The sequence below is a fragment of the Balaenoptera borealis genome (assembly GCF_965194805.1).
Source record: "Balaenoptera borealis genome assembly, chromosome: 11".
In the NCBI taxonomy this organism is placed as follows: Eukaryota; Metazoa; Chordata; class Mammalia; order Artiodactyla; family Balaenopteridae; genus Balaenoptera; species Balaenoptera borealis.
In genome coordinates, this window is record NC_138868.1 from 88,928,812 (window position 1) to 88,953,685 (window position 24,874).

General features: G+C 38.7%; 1 protein-coding gene and 1 long non-coding RNA gene across 5 annotated transcripts in view; both read left to right on the forward strand.

Annotated features, from left to right (window-relative positions):
- Positions 1–8,472, forward strand: part of LOC309606639 (ankyrin repeat domain-containing protein 17-like) — a gene marked incomplete at its 5' end in the record, with an annotated part of 100,177 nt that extends 91,705 nt beyond the window's left edge. The window contains 2 exon segments of the mRNA XM_082343934.1: positions 3,151–3,264; positions 5,078–8,472. Coding sequence (XP_082200060.1) covers positions 3,151–3,173 — 23 coding nt within the window. The 3' untranslated portion in view covers positions 3,174–3,264; positions 5,078–8,472.
- An 8,465-nt stretch (positions 8,473–16,937) lies between these two features.
- LOC309606489 overlaps positions 16,938–24,874 on the forward strand; it is a 49,943-nt gene continuing 42,006 nt past the window's right edge. The window contains exons 1-2 of one of the 4 annotated variants that reach the window (XR_014231877.1): positions 16,939–17,246; positions 24,640–24,756. This is a non-coding gene — a long non-coding RNA (uncharacterized lncRNA). Of the gene's footprint in view, positions 17,247–24,639; positions 24,757–24,874 lie in introns of all 4 variants that reach the window. The other 3 variants (XR_014231878.1, XR_014231876.1, XR_014231879.1) reach the window with 3 other exon arrangements.

Below are 24,874 nucleotides of genomic sequence, written 5' to 3' on the forward strand. Positions count from 1 at the left end.
ATAGATTTTTCATAGGTGGTATTTCAGTTCATTACATCTGGAGGAATCTGGTTTCTAGGAACCCTCTTGGGTTCAATGGACCTATAGATTTATTAAAAATGAGAGTTACCCAGTATCTATTCCACCAGCCGTTTGTAGAAGATAAATATTAGAAAGTTGGTAACATGGAATTAGTATTCTAAAAAATAGAAGAAGATTAAAAAGGAATAAAGGAATGGAAAGTGCTCTTTGGGTGTCAAGGAGAGTCAATGAGGAATTTAAGACATCAATAGAGAGATTAGTGACTATAATAATGTATTTCCGTGTTCTATATAAGAAGACATTCGGCATAGTCTGTGCGAAATGAAGCCAGAATTCCAAGTAGAAATGGAATAACTTTAAGAAAACTTTTCTTGGCACTGTAAGCTCACACATGTACTTTTATGTGCTACAAAGTTGAAAAAAAAAAAGAAAATTCTGAAGTCCTGAGGCCATAGCTATAAAAAAAATTAAGGTTTTAAAGTAGATTTGTGAGAGTAAGAAAATATGTGTTACAGTATGCTGCTGTTCTATACAGTGCTTTTTCATGCTGGCAAATGTTTTGCTTCTGCTAATGTGAACAATTATTTTTGCTGGCAGAAACAGTTCAAATAAAAGTAGAAGCAAGCCACCATTTCTTAACATAGTAAAGCTGAAAATTTCAAACATTTAATGAAAATTTTTTACACATTTATTTCATTGCTATTCAAGGGAAGTAGTAGGCATTCCATGAAAGTTTGTGTTTATGACAAAAGTAAATTGCTAGTGTAAAGGTATTTGGAGGCTAAAAGTATGATAACTAGGAGATGATGTAGAAAGAAACAAGTGTATCTATTTTAAAACATTATTATTATTAGCTTCAGCCCTCTCTGACTCTGACAAAACTAGGTGAGTCTGGAAAAGACAGGGCAAGTAGACTAACAAATATTCATTCATTTCTTCTTTGTGTTTAACAGAAACCGAATTTCGCTCAGTGCGTCCATGGGTCCAGATAAAATACTTTGCCAGGCTTGCTTGCAGTTAGGGGTGACTACGTGACATTTTCAGCTGATGAAATAATTAACAAAACCTGCTAGGTTCTGCCCCTTTGCTCTTTCTTCCTTCTCATTCTTGCCTGGAAAGCAGGTAGTGAGGGTGAAGGTAATGGCCAACCTGAGACCATCTCACAGCAAGGATGAGGAATTAAGCTACATAATGAGAATGGGGGAGTGAAAAATAAGTAGGATCCTGGGGCACCGATGACACCGTGGAACCCCTGGACCACTTTTCTCTGTACTTCGTTTTATGTGAGGCAAATTATGTGAGGCTGTTTGGTTAAGCCACTGTCATCAGATTTCTGTTACATCCGGTGCACACAAATCCTAAATGATGCAAAGCCCTTGATATAGTCTCTTTTTGTAACCTATATTTTTATTTATAAAGTATCCATTACGATAATGATGTGTTTAAGGATTTTTGTTCTCAAACCCTCTGAGCTATTAATTACATTAATGAGTTAACATTTGTAAAGTATTTCCTCTTGCTCATCACTGTATTTAATGCCAAAGTGTCTGACCCATTGTGTGCACTTAATAAATATATATTTACAGGCAATTTGGAAAGTTGTTTTGGCAAATTGTGTGTATATATACACACACACATTCGCACACATATCTTTACATAAATGTATATGTGAGCAAACATTGTATATAGTTATAATTATAAATTATGTGTTTAAAAATACTTGTAGGGCTTTAAAATACTCAGATATTAAAGAATTACTCTATGAGAATAATTGCCACTATTTATTTACTTTCCAGTTAGGATTTGTATATGGCTGTGATAGTGGACATTTTTGTGTTGCAGTGAACTCTAAGGTTTTAGACAAACATAAGAGAACTGATTGGCTGAAAGGGAGATAAGGAAACAGTGACTTTGGATTCCCTCCAGCAACATTTGTCAGACCACCTGAATAAACATTCTGCACAAACCAGCCAAAACAAAACACACAGGATTTTAAACTCAAGTACTTTTGGAAATACAGAGTGTTATACCATTCTTTTCCTGGTGGTTCAAGGTCCATTAAAGTTGCCTACAGTAGAGAAATCTGTTCAACTTTGTTTAATCCAGCATTTCCCAATCTTTTGTGTGATTATGAAACCCTTCTTCCAAGTTACGTCAATTAATACCCATTGGAAATATGTGACGGATACTCTGGGAAACCCTATAATACAGGGACTAGAAACATGTAAAATTACCACTATTATTTAGTGTTGACCTAGAAAGTCTAATGCAGTTAAATAATAATCAGAAATAAGACATATGATTTTTGGAAAAGGGGAAAAAAATTAAGACTTTTTACAGAAGACAGAAATTCCTATTTTACCGTGAGAGTGGGATATTTACTTTGTTCTCTACTTTATCTCTGATGGCCAGAGTACCTGTGTAACACATAGATGCTCAATAAATACTTGTTGATGGAAGGAAGGCTTAATGAAGAGAGGAAATCTCCTGAGAAACCAGTACGCCAGAGAAACACCCTGGGAAAGCTGTCCAAGAGCCATGGCTTTATTAGCTTTCTGGAGATTTGAACATGCCTCACATACTGCTTTTTCTCCAAATTTTCATTGTTTGGAATTTTGAGATTTATAAAAATCCAGTGACAGAAAATATGTGGACTTGATAGCTATCAATCAGATTCCTTCTCAACATAGTACTCCAGGAAAAACAAAACAAAACAAAACATAGTACTCCAGGTAACTACGACCAATTGATTGGAGTAGACAAGAGACCTTATTGCCATCTATAATGTAAGACTTAATATTCTTTTCTCCTGGTCAACTAACTTCAATTATTTTATAATCAGCAGACTCACCTCCCTAGCATTAGCTGAAGACAGGTGATTTTTTTCCCCCTCAAATACTATTGTGGTAGTTTTAAAATAATCACAAATTCTTTGACATTTCTCTCTTTGATGGAGGGAAACTAATTCCCCTTCCATTGAGTATAGACTGGAGTGGACTTAGTGAATCTCTTCTAATAAAAAGAATATAATGGGAGTGACTGTGAAACTTTGAAGACTGGCTATAAAAGGCACTGTGACTTAACTGCTAATTCTCTTTCTCTCTCTCTCTGTTTCTGTCTCTCTCTCAGATGATTCACTGTGGGAAAGTTAGCTGCCACATGGCAAGAAACCAAGGCCTCCTGCAGATAGACATGTGCGTGAGCCATCCAGCAGGGGTCCTCCAGCCCCAGTCAGGCCTTCAGGTGAGACTGCAGCATCTGCCAACGTCATAACTACAACCTAACGAGGGGCTCTGAGCCAGAGCCACCCAGATAAGCCACTTCTGAATTCCTGACCCTGAATAGAAACTGAATAATACATGTTTACTGTTTAAACCACTAAGTTTCAGAGTAATGTTTAATGTATAAAAGGATAACAAAACAATTAAAGTTTTTGAAAGAAATAAAACTCATTTACAGCCTCTTTTAAAACGCACCCTCCTGTATTCCCAATTTCACCACGTTGGTGTTGCCGACTTAGCTACTTATCCAGCAATACCTGCTTTTTTCTTTCTTCCAAAGCAGGGTCAGAAAACCCTTTTTATAGAGGGCCAGATAGTAAATAGTTTAGGCCTTGTAGGCCATGGGGTCTCTGTGACAATTACTCAGCTCTGCCCTTGTAGCATGAAAGCAGCTGTAGACAATATTTAAATGAATGAGTGTGGCTATGTTCTAATAAAAGTTTATTTATGGACACTGAAATTTGAATTTCACATAATTTTCACATCACGAAATGTTATTTTTCTTTTGGCTTTTTTCACCCATTCAAAAATGTAAAAGCCATTCTTAACTTGTAGGTCACTTAAAACCAGGCAGTGGGCCAGATTTGGCCCACGGTATAGTTTGCCAATTCCTGTACTAAAGTAATAGAATTCTTGATATTTAGCTGGCACATGGATGCCCAAAATAAAGACAACACTTTTTTCAGACAGTAGCCATGTAACCACGCTATGGTTACTGGGAATTAGGTGTAAATGATATGTAAAAATTTTGAGTCATGCTCTTAAAGGGAAGTGGTGGATTCTCCCCTTTTATTCCCCCCCTTTTCACTTCCCACTGGCTAGAATGAAGATCACCTTGGACCGTGTGGATGTCAGAAATGTCCTTGGTATGGTATAACAAATAGAAAGAGCCAGAATTCCTGCCTCTGGGCCATGTGCAGTCATACTGTTATGAGAATGACAGGTAAAACTACAATTGTTTTGTGCAGGGACCTCTGTTTTTAGGTCTTTTTCACACTTTGCCAAATCTATATTCTAACTAATTCAGCTGGTTAGACTTTGGCTAACATCTCTAAATGTAATGACAGGTTAATGTGTAGTACTTTCAAGAAGCACTGCAGACAGTGATTAACAGCTATGTGTGGAGTTAAAAAATTCACTCTTGGTTCCTTATCAAGTCAGGATAGTCTGGATATAGGACAGCTTTGACGTTTTTAAAACCAGAATTTCTAAATAATTGCAGGTTTTTGCCTTTTCTTCTGATTGTTGATTTCCTGCAGTTTGGAAGTGAACAAATGTGTCTTTATATCCCTTTTCTCCTCCGTCTATCACACTTATGGCCAAGGCAGGAACATTGTTAATTGGGAGAAACATAAACAATTTACTCCTTATAATCTCTGAGGAATAATTAATTCACATTGTCTTTTGTGGAGCTTATTTATATAAATGAATGGGTTTAAAAATTCACCCTCCTGCCACCCCCGTGGTCCTATGGATTTTCTCAGTTATATGATAGCTGAAAGAAATTGTAGTTATAAGAGACATACTTATCTTGTGAGCATATTTTATTTTCCCCAGCAGAACTTGGGGGGGTCCCAGGCTGTGAACAACAGTGGAAAAAGATCCCACAGCCTCAAAGTCTGGAAACCACTCTGAGACTCATCAGCCACCACTTGGCAGCACCAACGGATCAGGCATCGTCCAAACACAATTGTTGTGAGCTCTCGTGCTGACGTACAGTATTTCCCATTCATCTCTTTGCCCCTTTTCTCTCCTTTTTTTTCTCTCCCCGCCAGAAACCAAACTAGCTTGGACTCGTCTTCCAAGTCCTGGCTGCTGGAGTCACCGAGAGATTTCAGGGAGAAGCAGTCTTGGCCGAGGGTTAGAGCCAGAGGCCGGCTGGAGAAGGGAACACTGTCTGGATGTTGAGAGCAGCTGGAGCTTCGGAGGGAGAAAAGCAGCTTGGCGAATGAGGAAAGAATGTGCTTGTCACTTCAAGAGGCAAGAAACTTCGATTTTCCTCCTGCCTCTGCCAACAAGTGTTTATTGGAAAGGACAGAGTGGTGGTGATGGCAGGTGACTTCGGTTTGGATTTTATGGAATTTTTCGTGTTTATTTTACCTTCTCAAAGAAAAGATAAATGTACAAATCCCACAGTTAACTATTCTGAATTCTGCTTGTGTTTTTATTGGAGAAGTGAGTGTTGTTCCTCAGAGTTATTTTTAAGAATGCCACCCCTGGCCCATTTTGAAACTCTGCTTGCTTTCCTTGCATGTAAGCTAATATATGTGATAGGGATTTTGGAGAAAAGTAGCAGAGTGTATTTAAATGGAAAGTGAAGGCCCAAGGGAGACAAGATCCTGTTCTGAGAACATGAGAGAATTTACAGTTGGAGGAATCAGATGGGCCCATTTAGACAAAATAGGAAAGTTTTAGCTGAAACCAAAGGTGAGCTTATGAAAAGTTTGACATAGTTGGGGGGGAAAGTTTTTAAGATGTCATACTCTTTGGTCATGTTTTGATTTCTCTCTGATTTTCTTGGATTCTTATGGAAATGGATAGAACAACAGAGACTGTTTTCCCATTCTGAATTCCATTCGTTAGACTTGGAAAGTGTGACCTGATTTTAAGTATCCCTTTTAAAATGAACAGAAAGACAATCCAATATTAATATTTGAAAAATAATGTTACCATTTTAAAATCGCTTTCCTCCCTTTCTGAACTCTCAACATTTTTGCCTACTTTCAGAATTCTCCCTTTAATTGTACTTAACTGCTATTTTTTAAATTTGGCAGTGGGAATGTTAGTTAGTTGGATCTTGGAACATAAATACATCTAAAAGTTAAAATGGGGAATAAGTGGGAGTATTGGGAAGGGAAAAAATATTTCTTGAGTTCTACCTGTGTGACAGACCCCTTTTACTAGGTCCTTTCCTTGTTAGAATCTGTGAAGTAAGAATTATTATGACCATTTTAAAGAAGGGAGACTGAGGCTCAGTGAGGGTCTTTATAACTTGTCTAATATTACCTGATATTCTATTAATGGTAAAGTCAAGTTATCTGGATTTAAACTTCGTTTTGATTCCAAAGTCCGTATTCTTTCCACTGCCCCGATATTGTTCACATAATAACATCTGGGTTGATTATGTTTAAATTGATTAATCATTAAAAAGTTATTGATCAGAAGTAACCTGTATATATTATTTAGGACTCCTCTTTTGCTAGTGTGTTGTGATTCTAGGTAATGAGACTTTATTACAAGGATTCAAGGGACTACAGAGTCTTCAACTATATAGTTACTTTGCATCTCCAAATTTCCAAGACTGGAATTAGTACTGTCAAGAAAAAAATAATCTGATGTGGTCTCTTGTCATTACCCACGATGAAGTTCCTGGCCTGGCAAGGTTCACCAAACCACTTCAGACGTGGTGGCTTCCTCCACATCCAAACTGTGCGATAACTTACCTTTAACTTGGGCACTCTTTCCTGAGGCCAGAGTAGAAGTTTCACAAGGCATATCTGGTGTAAATCATTGCAAATTTTTTGTAGGAAGTGTCTCTTAGGGCTGCTGTTCTTAGAAGGAGATTGTAAGCAAAGCAGGAACTTGGAATTTTGTACTCTTTCCCAGCACGTGAAGAAACAAACTGGATGTAAAGAAGTCAATGAAAAGAAGCCAGTGAGGGCTCCCCTGGTGGCGCAGTGGTTAAGAATCTGCCTGCCAATGCAGAAGACACGGATTCAAGCTCTGGTCCGGGAAGATCCCACATGCCGCAGAGCAACTAAGCCCGTGCGCCCCAACTACTGAGCCTGCCCTCTAGGGCCTGCGAGCCACAACTACTGAGCCCTCATGCCACAACTACTGAAGCCCACGGGCCTAGAGCCCATGCTCCGCAACAAGAGAAGCCACCGCAATGAGAAGCCGGCACACCGCAACAAAGAGTAGCCCCTGCTCACTGCAACTAGAGAAAACCCATGCACAGCAACGAAGACCCAACGCAGCCAAAAAATTTTTTAAAAAATAAAAAAATAAAAAACACAGAGCCTCTCCGATGGGTTGACAGAATTTTTTTTTTTTGAGTATCTGCTTTGCGCGAATCATGGTGAGAATATTAAGAATCATTTTAGAAACTGGAAAAATTCTTAACCCAGAGAGATCATTACTTTGCTTTGCTGTGTTTCCACATACAGTAAATTCAACACAAACATGGCTTAGGGAGTATCTTAACCACTCTGGAAATGTAGAAGTATTTCTTATAATCCAGAATATTTAATCAGAACTTCGATTCCCCAAGCATTCTGAGTAATCAGTATTTTCCTTTGTGAGTTTCAGATGAAGAATCATTTGCATGATGACATATCTGGGTTGTTCAGTACACTTTCTTCTGAATCTTTCTTTAGCATGATGTGAGGTATACTTGGGAAATGTGCATTTAAATAGTAATAGCAGTGATTGTAGTGAATTCCAAGTGGGGATTTCATGCTCTAATTTCTGTGAATTGAGGGGTAATATTTTTATGTTATTGCTTTCTATAATAAAACCTAAACCCAGCTGCACATGTCTGGCAATTTAAAAGTTTCAATAAACTAATGCTTGGTAATAATACTGACCTATTTCTCCTAAGGATTAAATAAGTGGAGGTTTTATTTTACAACTACTTTTTAAAATAGTGTGTTATCATGTAGAACCAATGCTATGGGTATAATAGAACTTTGCTGTTAAGTCAATTGAATAAAACATGTACAGAGTTTTTTCTCTTGGCCAACACTCTCCTTTATAGGGCAAAGCAGATCAGAACAGTTGACCAGGGTGTTATATCTTCATAGGCCCCACATTGCTCTTGTCTTTTTTGTAAAATTGAATATATCTTAATAGACATACTTTTATGTGTCTAAAATTGAAGAACCTATTTATAGATGTTGCAGTCTAATATTTTAGTGATTCACTAAGTAAATTATTAAATAAAAATGTTTATTAAGGGGTAATTTTTAATTTCCTAGTTTTTTTTTTTAAATTAATTTATTTTATTTTTGGCTGTGTTGGGTCTTCGTTGCTGTGCATGGGCTTTCTCTAGTTGTGGCTAGCGGGGGCTACTCTTATTGCAGTGCATGGGCTTCTCATTGCGGTGGCTTCTCTTGTTGCGGAGCACGGGTTCTAGAGCACAGGCTCAGTAGTTGTGGTGCACAGGCTTAGTTGCTCTGCGGCATGTGGGGTCTTCCTGGACCAGGGCTCGAAGCGGTGTCCCCTGCATTGGCAGGCGGATTCTTAACCACTGTGCCACCAGGGAAGCGGCACAGGGTATATCATTCTCAATATTTTGAAAGCTCATGTATTTACGATTAAAGAACAACTGGATAGAAAACATTATCTGGGTATATCAACTATCAACATGCCAAGTCTGGGCTTTTTTAGGACTTACTCTGGGCTACCACTGAACATGGTCTGGCCTCACCTTTTGGCCTGGGTGCTCAGTTTTTTTAGTGCTTGAATTACAAGGCATCAGGGAGACTAAACAGAACTTAGCACACCTACCTTTATATATAGTAATTTAGCTTTATGTAAAGCTTTAGCAATTTAGTAGAGAGGTTAATCACCTAGGTTGCTGGAGACAGACTGCTTGATGAAACCCTGGCTTTGGTTTTTACTAGGCTTTAACATTGGTCAAGTTTTGTGACCTCTGTCGGTCTCAGTGTCATCATCTGAAAAATTAGGAAAATAACAGTACCTCATCTGTATGAAGTGTGAATGAAATGATGCTTGTCAAGCACTGAGCACAACTCCTGGCAATACTAAAGACTTAATAAATGTTAGATGTTATGATTGTTGTTGATGATGTTGTGACTGTTGTAGTTCTTCATCTTTTTATTACTACCATGAGTATTTATATCATATCAACCAGAAAGTTAATATAATGTAAATTTATAATGAAACATGGGATAGTGCCTGGAATGCTTGTGTAACCTCTCTTCATTTCCTGGTTTAAAGATAATTTAGATATAGAACCAATAGTTAGAAAGCTGCCTGGTTAATGACAAAATTTCAGTTTATAGACAAATTAAAGCATCAATTATTTATTTATTTATCTATTTATTTATCTATTTATTTATTTTGCTTTTAGCTGGTATGAACCCATCTTACTATAGTAATCTCTGCTTACCTCTGCTGATAGAATGCTGAGTAAATTTATCTTTGATTAATTCTTTTTACTGAGGTGAAATTCACATAACATACAAGTAACCATTTTAAAGTGTACAGTTCATTGGCATTTACTACATTCACAGTGTTGTGCAAACACTCCCTGTATGTAGTTACAAAACATTTCATCACCCCAAACAAAACCTCATGCCCATAAGTCAGTCACTCCTCATTTCCTGCTCCCCCTAGCCCCTGGCAGCCACCAATTTGCTTTCTGTCTTTATGGATTTACCTATTTTGGGTACTTCCTATAAATGGAATCATACAGTATGTGACCTTTTATGTCTGGCTTCTTCCACTTAGCTTAATATTTTCAAGGTCCATCCACATTGTAGGATGGATCAGTACTTCATTCCTTTTTTATGGCTGAGTAATATTCCATTGTATGTATATGCCATATTCTGTTTATCCACTCATCTGCTGATGGTCTTTGATTAATTTTTAAAATGGAAAATTACTTAATAAATACAGCCCAATAAAAAATACTTTCAACATGGGATTCAAAAGGGAAAATATTAAGATTATGAGATGTAAACTCTATATAGCAACCACTGGATCTCCAATGACTAGTATATTTTATAGCACATAGTAGATACTCAGCAGATATTTATTGCATGAGTGAATGAATAAACCACTGTAATATGTTAAAAACTGACTTAAATATAGAATAAATGCTCTCTATTGCACAAACCCAAGTAAAAGGCAGAGGGCAAGGGAGCTCAATAGCGTCCACCCAGGTCAATCATAAGGGCACAAAGCAGAATGGAGAAGGGTGGATCTGGAGGGGCGAACTGAGAAAGCCAACATATGCACCAAGAGTCACTCAAGTCGTAAGTGGGCAAGTGGCTGCATCTCTTATTCAGGGCTGTGTAAGCATGAGTGTGCTTCCCCTCATTAAACCTCTTATATTCTGGCTATTAATGTAAGGAGTTAAAAATAGCATATAAAAACTAATGATTTTGATTAATATACAGTTACATTTTTGGAAACTGGGGCAATTTAAGACCCACAGAGTGACAGTAATGTGAAACTTTAGAAAAATTGAAACTTACCACACAATGTACATCGTATGCCCTAGATCTGATTGCAAAGAAGCAAAATGAAATTAATAGAAATTTTGCCAGTTTAAGGACTCTTGGAAAAGATCTTGTACCGAAAGAACTCGCTACACTTTTGCAAACATAAATCAACTTTAAGACATAATTTTCCTTGAATGGTTAAAGAATGAATGTCCTTGTTAACCTATTTTATGGGCATGATCAGAATACTTTCACCACCCAAAGCACTGTTTGGTTATTCTGCAGATTGTAATGAATTTGCTCTGCTTTAGAATTGCCTTATGTCCCATATGCTCTGATTTTTTAAGCTGGGAGTAATTTCATGATGCTTTTATTTAGCTAGCTTAAGATTTAAACATAAATGCTTATAAATAATTTTTTAACAATAGTTTTGTGATTTATGAACTTGCCAGGAAATAGATGTAGTCTATATACAGAGCAGTTTGACATATTTTATTGAGAGAGAGAAAATTCAGAGGTTGGGAGAAAGAAACATACATGAGTAAAAAACATGTAAATCATATATGGGAAATGGCTAAAGAAACGGATGTAATTTAACCTAAGTAAGGGGTGTTTGAAGACCAATTAATATGGAATTAGTATGCTGACTAGATCTTTCTCTTTATTAAGGGTACAGGATAATGAACTTAAAGAATATAAGTTAAGGATATGATTACTGGATTCAAATAGACTTGGGTAAGAGTCCCATCTCCAAACGCTAGCAGATTATAACTTTGGCAGATTCCTTAATTATCTGACCTTCAGTTTTCCCATATGAAAAATACAGATAATAACAATAATTACCTTATCACGTTGTGGGGAGGATTAAATGGGCTCAAATCTGCACCCTGATGCACAGCAAACATCCAATAAATGTAAGCTACTTTTATTGTTCAAAGTCAAGGACAATTTAAATATTGGAGAGGATCATCAAAGGAGTAAATCCTTCCCTTGAGAGCAGCTGAGGATATGAGAGGGTCATCTCTGTCTGCAAGCAACATTCTTCTCCAGGTGATCCATTTACGTACTTTTCTAGTCCACGATCCTAGAAGTAAACTATAAATAAGGAGCAACTGTTGTAAAAATACTTTTTATACTCTTTCAGTGTTGGCTGGCTATCTCTGGGAAGGAAAATTTTGCTACTGAAATTTCATGTTTGTCACTCTGAGAGTGGGTTGGAATCAGCCTGGCTGCTGATGGGACTATACTGAAGTTTCCAGTTGGGAGTCAGTGTCTGAGGCATATGCTGCTCTATGTGCCTTGCTCTTATCTCTCGGGCAAGCCTCACTATTTCAGTGAGACCAGCCATATCTGCCCAGTATTTTCTCCAAAGCCAAGGATGTCTACTTTGCCTGGGCATGTGGCAGGTGGAAGGACCAGGGGATTGACACTCCAGGAGCAGCCCTCACCAATGACTGTTGGAGTTGGTGGATGAGTTCTTGAACTTCTTTACTCCTTGGGTGAGAAAATATTCATTTACACTCTTTTCGCATGGGAACCATCCCAGTCACTCACATGGGACTGGCCTGATAATTCACCTATATTGGCTGCCTCATCTTCCTTGGCTCCTTTCCCCTACTCTCCCTCCAGTGTTTGGGGTCACCTCTCAAGTAAATTGCTTGCATTAAAAATCCTTGTTTCAGAGTCTGCTTTGGGGAGAGCCAAACTGAGGCAGGGTGTCAGTGACTTTCTTTTGTAATTTATATATTTTCCAGCTTAACTGACATATAATTGACATATAATTGTGTAAGTTTAAGGTGAAAAATGTATTGATTTGATACACATATATATTGCATCTTTCATGTTTTCATCACAATACAGATTATAAGAGATTTGATGCAGATGAGAAAGGATGGGATTTATGGGGGGACTGGAAAGAAGAATGTCCATTCATTTTAATTACAAACATGTTACTTAATACAGGCATACCTTGGAGATATGGCAGGTTTGGTCCCAGACCACCGCAATAAAACGAATACAGCAGTAAAGCAAGTCACACCAATTTTTTGTATTCCCAGTACATATAAAAGTTATGTTACATTGTACTGTAGTGTATTAAGTGTGCAACAGCATTATGTCTAAAAAAATTATATATTTACCTTAATTAAAAAATACTTTATTGCTAAAAAATGCCAACCATCATCTGAGCCCTCAGTGAGTCCTAATCTTTTGCTGGTGGAGGGTCCTGCCTCGATGCTGATGGCTGCTCACTGATGAGGGTGGTGGCTGCTGAAGCTTGGGGTGGCCGTGACAGCTTCATAAAATAAGACACCAGTGAAGTTTGCTGCACTGATTGACACTTCCTTCCACAGACAATTTCTCTGCAGCATGTAATTCTGTTTGACAGCATTTTACCCATAGTAGAACTTCTTTCAAAATTGGAGTCAATCCTTTCAAACCCTGCTGCTGCTTTATCAACTAAGTTTAGGTAATACTGTAAATCCTTTGTTGGCATGTCAGTAATTTTCACAGCATCTTCACCAGGAGTAGATTTTATCTCAAGAAACCACTTTCTTTGCTCATCCTCATTCATTAAAATTTTATCATGAGATTGCAGCAATTCAGTCCCATCTTCAGGCTCCACTTCTAATTCTAGTTCTCTTGCTATTTCTACCACGTCTGCAGTTACTTCCGCCACTGAAGACTTGAACCCTTTAAAGTCATCAATGAGGGTTGGAATCAACTTCTAAACTCTTGTTAATGTTGGTATATTGACCTCTTCCCAGGAATCACAAATGTTCTTAATGGCATCCAGAATGATGAATCCTTATCAGAAGGTTTTCAGTTGACTTTGTCCAGATCCATCAGAGGAATCACTATCTATGGCAGCTATAGCCTTATGAAATTTATTACTTAAATAATAAGACTTGAAGTTGAAATTACTTCTTGATCCATGGGATGCAGAGTGGATTTTTATTTGTTAAGAGACATGGAAACAACATTAATCTGTTGTAACACCTCCATCAGAGCTGTTGGGTGATCAGGTGCATTGTCATTGAGCAGTAGTATTTTGAAAGGAATTTTTTCTGAGCAGTAGATCTCAATAGTGGGCTTAAAATATTCAGTAAATCATGTTGTCAACAGATGTGCTGTCATCCAGGCTTTGTTATTCCATTTATAGAGCACAGGCAGAGTAGATTTAGCATAAATCTTTTTTTTTTTTAGCATAATTCTTAAGGGCAGTAAAGTTTACAGAATGGTAAATGAACATGGGCTTCTACTTAAAGTCACCAGCTGCATTAGCCCCTAATAAGAGAGTCAGCCTGTCCTTTGAAGCCAGGCATTGACTTCTCCTCTTTAGCTATGAAAGTCCTAGATGGCATCTTATTCCGATAGAAGGCTGTTTTATCTACATTGAAAATCTGTTGTTTAGTGTAGCCACCTTCATTAATGATCTTAGCTAGATCTCCTTGATAATTTGCTGCAGCTTCTACATCAGCACCTGCTGTTTCACTTTGCACTTTTATCTTACGGAGACAGCTTCTTCCCTTAAACCTCATGAACCAACCTCTGCTAGCTTCAAACCTTTCCTCTGCAGCTTCCTCACCTCTCTCAGCCTTCACAGAATTGAAGAGAGTTAGGGCTTTGCTCTGGATCAGGCTTTGGCTTAAAGAAATGTTCATGGCACCCCAAAACAATTACAATAGTAACATCAAAGTCACTGATCACAGATGATCATAACAAATATAATAATAATGAAAAAGTTTGAAATACTTCGAGAATTACCAAAATGTGACACAGAGATACAAAGTGAGCAAATGCTGTTAAAAAAAAAAATGGCACTGATAGGCTTGCTTGATGCATAGTTGCCACAAACATTCAATTTGTTAAAACACGGCATCTATGAAACAATAAAGCGAAGGGCAATAAAATGAGGCATACCTTCACTAGGTGCCAGACACTGGGCTAAACACTGGTGGCATAAGACATGGGTCCTGCCCTGGAGAGACTCACATTCTTTTAGGAAACACAGACATAGCAATTCTTCATTAAAATCCAAGGTGACCCGTGACTTATTTAAGCAAACTGAGTGCAAAGTGCTTATGGGAGTACAGATGGGAAAGAAGCCCAGAAGGCTGATGGAGGTGTACTTCAAGTTCTGTGATATTGCTACTAAAGGATGAGTAGGACTTTGGTGGAATAGGGTTGAGAAGAGCCTTCTAAGCAGGGAAAACATCTTGCATAGAGCTTGAAGATGCATGGAGTGTTTGGCTGGACAGTTAGAGAAAAGTTTATTGTGGGGTAGAAAAGTGGCAGGAGATAAGGCTGAGAGAGTGGAAGAGCCTGAACATGTAAGTTGTAGAACAGATGATAGCATGGGGAAGGACTTGATGCATCAGAAAAAGCAAGTGCCATCATGCCTTGTTCTAACACTTCCTTTTCTGTATGTCTCCAGGGCAAGGAGAAAGGGAGAGGAGAAGAAACTCACAAGAGAGGCTGTGTATTTTCAGCTACCATTCATGAATGATGATCATTTGCCAGGCCCTTCCCAAACCTTATCCCATTTTATCCTCTTGATAAGCCTTTGAGATAGGACTATTAAGACCTTTCACTGGTGAGGACATTGAGGATCAGAGGAGGTCTAGAAAATTTTAAAGTTCAGAGTTCATGATTGCCTGGTTCCAAAGCCATTAACCACTGCATTATACTACTTCTCTTTTCGAAGAAGCAAATGTGGGGTGGACAGAAGTTGCTGTGACTGTTATTGTCCGGATTGGTGCAACAGCTAGGTGGAGGCCACTGAAAGGAGAGGCCCAGTTGCTGACTTCTGCTTATCTGGGGCAACGAAGAAACCAGAAGGAGCAGCCATCATGTTGAAAGTCATTTGTTTTATTATTTACTTTGGTGAAGTCTCCAAGAAGTATTTTGGATTTGGAGTATTTGTTTGTTCAATAAATTCATTCTTAGCAATTGCTAACATCATCCAACGGAGGAAGAAAGAATAAAAAATTAACTTAAGTCACAACAATGGCAATGCCAGTGCTATAGAGCAAGTGAGTTTTGGCCTGTGGTTAATCATTTCCTCTAAGAGCCCTCATACAGTACCACCGTTAATTCTACAGCACTTCAAAGTTTGTCTTTTCTTTTGTAAAAGCCTTAAATAAACAAAATCATAGCTTTTCTGCTATGTTCCCAGCACTTTTGAACTCTTTGATTTCTTTTGAAGTTTAATGGTTGTCTTCAGAATCTAGTTACTTGAATGAAAATGTTTGCCATTAAATTGTCAGTTAACAACAGCTCAGGAGAAAGTTGACCTAATTGGCATGACTTTTAAGTTTTTTTCTATTAACGCCATTCTTAAATCCAGATAGACAAAAAGATAAAATGGACCATATCTTTTCATAAATAATGAAAAAACAGACATTTAAATGCTTTTGAAAATGCTAAGCACCATGCATTCTCATGCTACACTATAGTAGAACAGGGAAGGAGTACAGAGACAATCTGGGAAATGGGATGCTCCCTTTTAAGCATGTGATCAAAGCATTAATGAAAAAGCTCTGCAAATTCCACAATAATTGATTCTTAATCTTCTTCTAGGCTAGTAAATAGTCTTATAATAAAAATCTACTATAGTCAGTGCAACTTAAAAATTTTTTTTAAACATTTTTTAAAAAATCTTAAAAACATTCCATTTCTGTAATGGATTTTAAAATACCCACATCATCTGGGGCCCTAAAATCTACACCCCAGAGTTCTAAGAACATCATGGAATGTGGGGACTGGACGTTTTGAGCAGTAATTGTTTCAGGCAGCAATCTTATAGTCAGCTTTAAGTCATCTTCCCATCAGCCACTTGAAACCCTTTAGAGCTGGGACAGTGTTCACTCTATATCACAGACTCCCAGTGGTCTTTGAGAAACAACCTGGAAGTTAAGTTGCTGCTTGTGATGATGGCTGGTTCCTCTTTAGACTGCAGAGGAAAAAATCTGATGCATTCATCTAAAAACTTGATTTGCTATGGGAATTGCTTTGGCTAATGCAACTTTTAAGATCTGTTGGTTCACTCAAAGGTCGAGGAACATTTATATAAGGAATCTTCAATAACATTCTTTCAGCTTGGCAAGCCGTGAATGCCCTGATGCCAGTTTTTCCCTCTTTTGAGTATTAAATTTGTGTACGCCTTCATTTGAATTCCCACCAAATAGTGAAATTGTTTTCAAAATATGCAGATAACTTCGTGTAAAGCTAGAGACTTTTGTTCTACTTTTATGTCCTTATGTCCTGACCCTCCTGAGTAAGTCCACAATAAGGGTCCCTCTGCCCAGTGTCGTTTGAGGCAATAGAATGAGACTGAGTTCGGTCAGAAGCAAAGGAAAGCTTCATTCCTTGGTAAGAGAATGGAGAGGTGTGAGCTCGCGCTGCACATACCCTCCCGCTGCTCTACCCGACAGGCCGTGGGCGGGGCTGCTTTATGTGGATCTCATCAGCGGGGAGGGGAGAGAGTGGAGTTCTCGCGCGAGCGAGGCAGGCGCAGCTGTGCTGCTCAGGTTCCAGATTGCAGTGCCGGGTGCAGTGTCTCTGCGCACGGCCCGCCGCAGCCATCTTGTATTGCTGTGTCATGCACAGCGCTTTTGCCCATGGCCCGCTGAGCTGCAGTGTCGGGCACAATGGTTTTGCACTAGGAACTCTGGTTTGAGGGGTCGGGGCAAGGCCTCTGCCCACGGCCCCCTACAAGCAAATGAAACTAGACGAAACACAAGGGAAAAGAAAGGTAAGATTTTATTACTCAGATTCTATTTTTATTTCCCGGGAATTGTTAATGGGCTTTGCCGGTGACAAACCTCCCCTCTGTCTTTTGTCCTGCTCCTCATTCTTGAGGGGTGCAGGCCCGTCTGTAACTATTTGCTGCAGGTTTGGGACATCGTCATAACCGCGGGGAGAGGAACAGAGCTTCTCCGCAGCTGCCTTTAGACGTTTGTCCCCAGGCCTCAGCCCTGTCTGCATCCCTGAGCGACCACCATTTGTTTAACCTTTTGGAGACAAAGAACACCAGGCTATTTAAAATACATGGCCCAGGGCTTCCCTGGTGGCACAGTGGCTAAGAATCCGCCTGCCAATGCAGGAGACACGGGTTCGAGCCCCGTTCCGGGAAGATCTCACATGCTGCGGAGCAACTAAGCCCCTGAGCCACAACTACTGAGCCTGCTCTCTAGAGCCCGCATGCCGCAGCTACTGAGCCCGCACGCCACAACTACTGAAACCCACACACCTAGAGTCTGTGCTCCGCAGCAAGAGAAGCCACTGCAATGAGAAGCCCGTGCACTGCAACAAATAGTAGCCCCCTCTCGCCGCAACTAGAGAAAGCCTGTGTGCAGCAACAAAGACCCAACACAGCCAAAAAGAAATAAAATTAAATTAAAAAAATACATGGCCCAAATATTAGCCAGAAAATAATGGTCAAGTGACAAATTATTCTAAAAATAAAGGTATCTAGGTCTTTCGCCTGTAGGCACAAGACCTGTGTGGCCTGATGTGAAGGCTCACTGCGATGGCCTGAATATCCTTAGTCACACTTTTGTTGTATTTCGGAAGCAGAGAAAGGTTCACAGGGAGTAGTCCAGGGGGTCTGTTGCTGTTTTTTAACCTCTTCTGAAAGTTTGGTGATCCGAATGGTCAGGTGTGGGTATTAAAGATACTACATTGATCTAAGAAGGAACTAGCTTTGTGGAGTTATAGACGCTTGTAATTATACACACAAAAACATACTTGGGGGACATCTTGGGGCATGATTTGAGTAATTTTTCCCCTTGTGTAAGTTACTCTGGTTTGCAGTACAACATCATTCTATAGAATGTTAAGTGGAAAATAGATGCTCCCTACTTTTCATATGGAAGTGGACCAATGTCCATAAAGAGTGGCAAATAAAATTAATAATGATTCCACAGAAAAAAAAAAGGAGTAGTCCAGGGGATCTGTTGCCCCAGGTTGTCTCTCCGCTGTTCGGGGCTTAGGTTCTCTCTTTACTGGAGTGTGATGTACCCACAAAGTGATCCCCTGCAACTTCAGGGCAGAATGGGTGGTTGGGGTCACCAAGTGGGGTCATTTCCCCTTAGGAGTGAGCTGATCTTGCAGGCTGCCGGTTTTCCAGGTTTTTAGGTTCACCCAGTCTCCTGACCAGAAAGAGTGGAAAGCCAGGTCAGTGGGTGTGGGCAGCACGTGGTTACCATATTCCGTGAGGGCTTTCATGGTTTCTCCTACCTGGAGGGCACACTTGAGTTGTTCCATTTTGAGGGGGTTAAGGTGTCCCTTCTCTTGGGCTTGGGGAATGGGTCTACCATACCTGAATTCAAACACACTTTAATTTTTCCCTTGGGGCAGTCAAAAGCAACTTAATCCAATTTTCTTGAGTCTCCTGGTATAGTTTGTCTAAGGCCAGTTTCAAGGTCTGATTGAATCTCCCTACTTTCCCCGATGATTGGGGTCACCAGGCTGAGTGCAAGGTTCATTTTATGCCTAGGGCACTTGTTATCCCCTTCATCACTTGAGACACAAATGCTGGACCATTATCACTTTGTAGGGATCCTAAGAGCCCAGACCTGGGGATTATTTCTTTTAGCCACTTCAGCTGCCTTTTCAGTTCTAGCAGGAAATGCTTCTATCCACCCAGAAAATGTGTCTACTAGCACCAAGAGATATCTGAAATTGCCCGATACTCTCAGCATCACAGTGAAATCAGTCTGCAAACCTTCCCCAGGATATGTCCCCCTGGTCTGAATGGACCTTATCTGGGGGCTTCTAGGGGGTTTGGTGTTGGAGTGGTTTATTTTGCATATGGGGACTGTCTCAACTATGTGACCAATTATACTTTTCATGCCAGGAGTTACCATGACCACAACTAACAACTCTCTCACTTCATTCTAGCTTACCCTTCCCCCTATTGGTGCCCTCAAGTCCATTCTCTATGTCTGTGTCTTTTCCTGTCCTGCCCGTAGGTTCATCAGAACCTTTCTTTTTTTTTTAGATTTTGAGATTGTTCTAGAAAAAACATTTACTTATTGCCAGAGGCTAAAAGAGAAAGGGCAGATTTTAAAAACTTGAATATATAGTGTTCTATAGTTGAGTTAGTATTTCTCTCTCCACAGGAACATTTTCTTCCCTCCTGCTTCCCCAGATTTATTAAGGCAAGGACTGTGTTTTATTTATTGTTGTATATCTGGAACCTCACATCTGTCTTGTAATAAGATTGGATGCTAAAGAAATATTTGTTAAATTGGGCAAACTAAACTGATTTCTTACTTTTTATATGCTATTGATTCTAGATTTGCTTATTCTGCTGTACTGAGGGATCATAGAGTTACTATGATTGTTATTCTTCTAAGACTTAGAAAGAAGCAACTAAGCAGCAGTGGCATAAATAGTAACATCATCTGTTTTTATGAATCAACACGCAGAAGAAGACTTAGAGGCAAATTTCAGGCTTAAATATAGAATGTCCATTTCTATATTCAGTCTACAGAAAACTTGACATTTTTCCAGTGTCTACCCAAAGAAGATAAAATGTTAACTTCCAGTGAGTTCAGTCCAATTATTCCTCAGAATTTCTTTCCTAAACTTTCTCTTAAAGCCAAACAATGAATAGCTATGCCCCTCTGTACCTACTCATACATTAGTGTCTTCCTTTATCACCTGCATTTGGTTATTTCTTACACTGGCCTTGTGAGGGGTTAGAACTAGAATCGGAAGTTGCAAACTGGTGGTCTGCACCCAAATATGGCTCACATAGTTGGTTTCTTTTGGTATTTTAAAAATTAGTATCTGTATTTGCGGGTCCCTAAAGCCACCCTCAGGTTCAATGTGTGATTTACTAGAAGGACTTATAGAACAAAGAAAAACTGTTTTACTCATGGTTACAGTTTTATTACATCAAAAGGATAAAGATTAAAATCAGCAATGAAAAAAGGTGCATAGGGCAAAGTTCAGGAGACATCAGGCAGAAGCTTCTAGTTGTTCTATCCCAGGAGTCATGGGGACAGTGCTCATTCTTCCAGCAACAGTGTATGACAGCCTGCTTGGAATATTGCCAACCAGCAAAGCTACCTGAACCTTGGTGTCTAGTGTTTTCCTTGGTTGGTCACATAGGTGTGACTGACTGCCTATGTGGCTGGCCTTATTCTCCATTCTCTCCAGAGGTCAAGCTGATATCACATGACACTACGTCCGTATCATAAATCACATTGTTAGCATAGACTATCTGATGTGGTCCAAGGCCCTTAGGTAAACAAAGCAGTCTTACCAGGCGGGATATTCCAAGGGCTTAGAGGTTACCTTCTTGGAACCAAGCAAAGGCCAATCTTTCTTTGGAATGTAAAGAGCCAATGCAGCCAATCCAGAGTATCCAGCCAATACTCTACTGCACAGTATTAATCGTAAAACCTATGAGGTTTAAGAGATTTCACATTAAATATGGATTTTTGGATTCTCTTGAAAAACTGGATGATCTGTCCCACATGTTAACCTGGCTGCCACTGATGGGAGCTGAGCAGCTTTTTTACTTTGAATAAGGCATGTGCTTTCTAGCTCACCAAAGTCCTTCAATATTACACCCAGTTTGTTTCACACAATTACATGACTTACTTGATTCTTATAAGTGTTAGATTATAGATGATTTGGAAACTAAGAGATATGTTGAAGATTGAGAATAAAATGAAAACAATATCAGCCTTTTACCTACTGGATTTGTCATGTGACTCCTCAGGTTGTTTTTCTATGTTACTCTGTTCACCATTTCTTTGCTTAACTCATGGGATAAATTGTTATTCTGAGAATATCATCATTATCCAAATAAAAGAATCAGAAGATTACTCTAGAGTAATAGTTTAAATTTTTTAAAAATCTGGGGTCTAAAAAGAATTTCTTTGCAGTAAAGTAACTATATATTGTCTACTTTTTCGAAACTCATTAATCCCTTTTTCTTCCTAAACTACTTTCACCAGAAATAAAGGAATCAATATTGTTCCTTATTTTAGTCAGTATCACATAGAAGGTTTAGTTTGGGAACCAGGACATAAACTTTTCGATCGCATATGACCACTTGTAACACTTTTTACTGGGACCTGTTCTAAGTTGCTCCCCTACAACCTGGCTACTAGGTTATAATGAAAGCAATTTGCAGGAAAAAAAATTGCCACACATTCAAGTATTTGTTAAATAGACATTCTTTAGAAAATAGGCACAAAACAATTGATATTCTTTGTTTGGTAAGCTTGACGAGTCCCAGCTCTGTGTCTTCTCAGATGCTTTGGCCACCTTATCACAAGAATGTTTTGCTCAAAGCACACATCCATCAGTACAGAGACAGGAATGAGGCAACTGAATTCCTTCTGATCCAAGGGATCAAAGCAGGTCCTTTAGGAACCAAGCCTGAGTATTACCCATAAAGGTGCAGGCCAGAAGCTTCCAAGATTCTCAGTCTCTGTTCAAGTATGTTTGAAGGGTCATGAAAATATTTTAGCTAATCCACGTCTTGAATACTTTGAGCATATTTCTAACATTTGTCTCACTAATTAACAAGCCAGTCATTTCTCCAATAAATTATGCTTACTTCATAATTTATTGGAGAAATGACTGGTTTGTAAATTAGTGAGACAAATAAGTAAGTAAGCACTGATGCTTACTTCACTAGTTAACAAAATCTCAGCTGTTGACTGAGATGTGGCTAACCGAATTGCCTGCAGTGGCCACCTTGGAGTGTGGCCTTTCTGAAATAACACCAGCTAACTCTCTTGTAGTCTGAATTTTATAGAGTGATTGCTTACCTTAGAGTTGAAGCTTAAACTAGCTGGCACATTCATAATACCACACTGTCTCTGCTGAATTATTTTAAAATAAATTACAAATATCTTAACACCTTTCCAGATTTCTAGTGGTAATGATTTCCAGATTACTCCTTGAGAGAGTAGATATCATATGACCTGTTCCCTACTCCAAAGCAGGAGATGCACTTAAAAATATCCACATATATAGATATCTGTCATATTCTTAAATTCTGTGGTCATTGTGGAGAAAGGAGAGACTTTGTTTGTGAGTTGATGGTTTTTATACTTTAACTCTTTTGCTGATACTTATTTTGAGAAAAAAATGCCAGTTTTTTTAAACTTAAAAAGTAATGATGAATAAAGGAATAAGACTTATATAGGGCATAAGTTTATAAAGCAATAAATCATAATGAAAAACTAGCACCCAGAATGTATGGGTAAAAAAAACTCTCGGTTCGCAGCAGCTTATTTGACTGGCTTTGAGATTTGTTCTTTATAACAATGGGCAATCAGTTGTAAAAATCTAAGAAATATTGTGTTAATCTTAGTACAATAATGTTAAAGCAAGTTGGTAATTACCAAGAATCGAAAGTTCCATTTGTAGCTATGTCCTGAGAGCCATTAAAAAGTCAGCTTTATTACTGAAAGTCCTGCAGGAAAGCTAAATTTGTTATTAAGACTCTGGAATTTTCTAGCTCCCAATCTCTTTTTTCCTCCACTAAAACAGTTGTTTTTACAGCATGGATTTGGATAACTAAAGTGTCTTAGGAACATAAGGATCATATTATAACAGAGTAGATGGTATTTAATGCAACACTAATAGTATGCATGGGACTAGAGAGAGACAGGTAAGAAGATTTGTGAATATTTGAGTCCTTTCCTTTAAACCTTGTGATTTTGTCTTACAAGCAGACTTTCAGCTTATTAATGGTTCATTCTTTTGATGTTTAGGAGCAGAATAATGATTTTTCTTTCTTTAAAATTTATATCAAACAATGGGTACTTGAGCTTACTCTTTGCTATCAACACAAAATTAAATATTACATTTTGTATATTTGTACACTCAGTTGTGTATAATACACATATACCCTTGCATATACCAGTTATGAATCTAATTTTCTTCTCCAGAGAGTTCTTCCTTCACATGTTCAAATTATATCCATCTTAGGGTTTCTTCCCTTTGCCTGCTCACGCAGCAGCACTCACACTGAAAGACAAAAGTGATTGGGAACATGCATAAGATACAGTTGGTAAAGGAGCAGGGAGAAAAAGATGGAAAGAAATTCTGTGTCAGGAAAAGGGATGTTTTATGTGTAGGAACTATAGAAGGCATTAAGATGTTGCGTAGTATTTCTCCAACATTTGAAGGAATATAAAATGTGTTAATCATTAAGGGAACCAAACCTTTTCATATACCTCATTCATGTGTTATCTTGAAGTAAATCTGAAGCTGGTGCTTGTTCTGCTAGTGATTTCCTGTCTACAATGGGGGAAAGAGTTACTATTTTTAATTATATTATAGTGAAACCCTTGTTGGTTGGGCACATTACCTTCATTTGAGAACCACTTTACTGTTTTTATTTCAGGGATGTTAACAGCATATTTTATCAGTTTTGAAAGGTTTCCAGTTAAAGGTTTAATGAGGGTGAGGCTGAGGGGTGAAAGGGACAAAATAGAATAGGTCCCCAAATTCTCTTTCTAGTGCGAGCTAGAAAGTTCTTTGAGTTCTCCCTTTAGACAAAAAAATCAGAGGATCTGTGATACGTATTTTTAAAAAATATTCGTTAGCTGAATAGGAAAAAAAATCACAGAATGCCAGTTATTTTTTTTTAATGTAAAGCTGTAAAGTCCCAGCATTTAAATTTATTTTTTTTTAATTTATTTTTTTATTTTTGGCTGCACTGGATCTTCTTTGCAGTGCGCAGGCTTCTCATTGTGATGGCTTCTCTTGTTGCAGAGCACAGGCTGTAGGCACACAGGCTTCAGTGTGGCTCGCGGGCTCCAGAGCACAGCCTCGGTAGTTGTGGTGCACGGGCCTAGGTGCTCCGCAGCGTGTGGGATCTTCCCGGACCAGGAATCGAACCCGTGTCCCCTGCATTGGCAGGAGGATTCTTAACCACTGCACCACCAGGGAAGCCCAGTCCCAGCATTTAGAAAAAGACTCTCAGTTCATATTTAGATTAAGCCCAATCAGTGTGTATCCACTGTTTTTATATTAAACTTTATTACTCTCTCAAGTACGTTCCTTTACGTAACCAAATACATTTCCTGAAAACTTCTGGCACATACATATAACTGGCAGTCATGTGTAGGATGATGATGATGATGATCTGAAATTTATTTTTATAGGTGATCCACTAGAGAGTCTGGTGGTTATTAACCTGCCTATCAGTATCATAAAGGTTGTGGAGAAGAGAACAAAGCTGTGAGCTCAGAGATCTGCATCTTCATCTCTGTATGATAAAGGTACCCTGGTATGGTGCCGGGGATTTATATAATAGGAATTCAATAAATGTTTTAGCTTGAGTCACTGGAAAAGAGGCGTGCATAAACTGTGATTGACACAACGCATTGTCCCATTTAA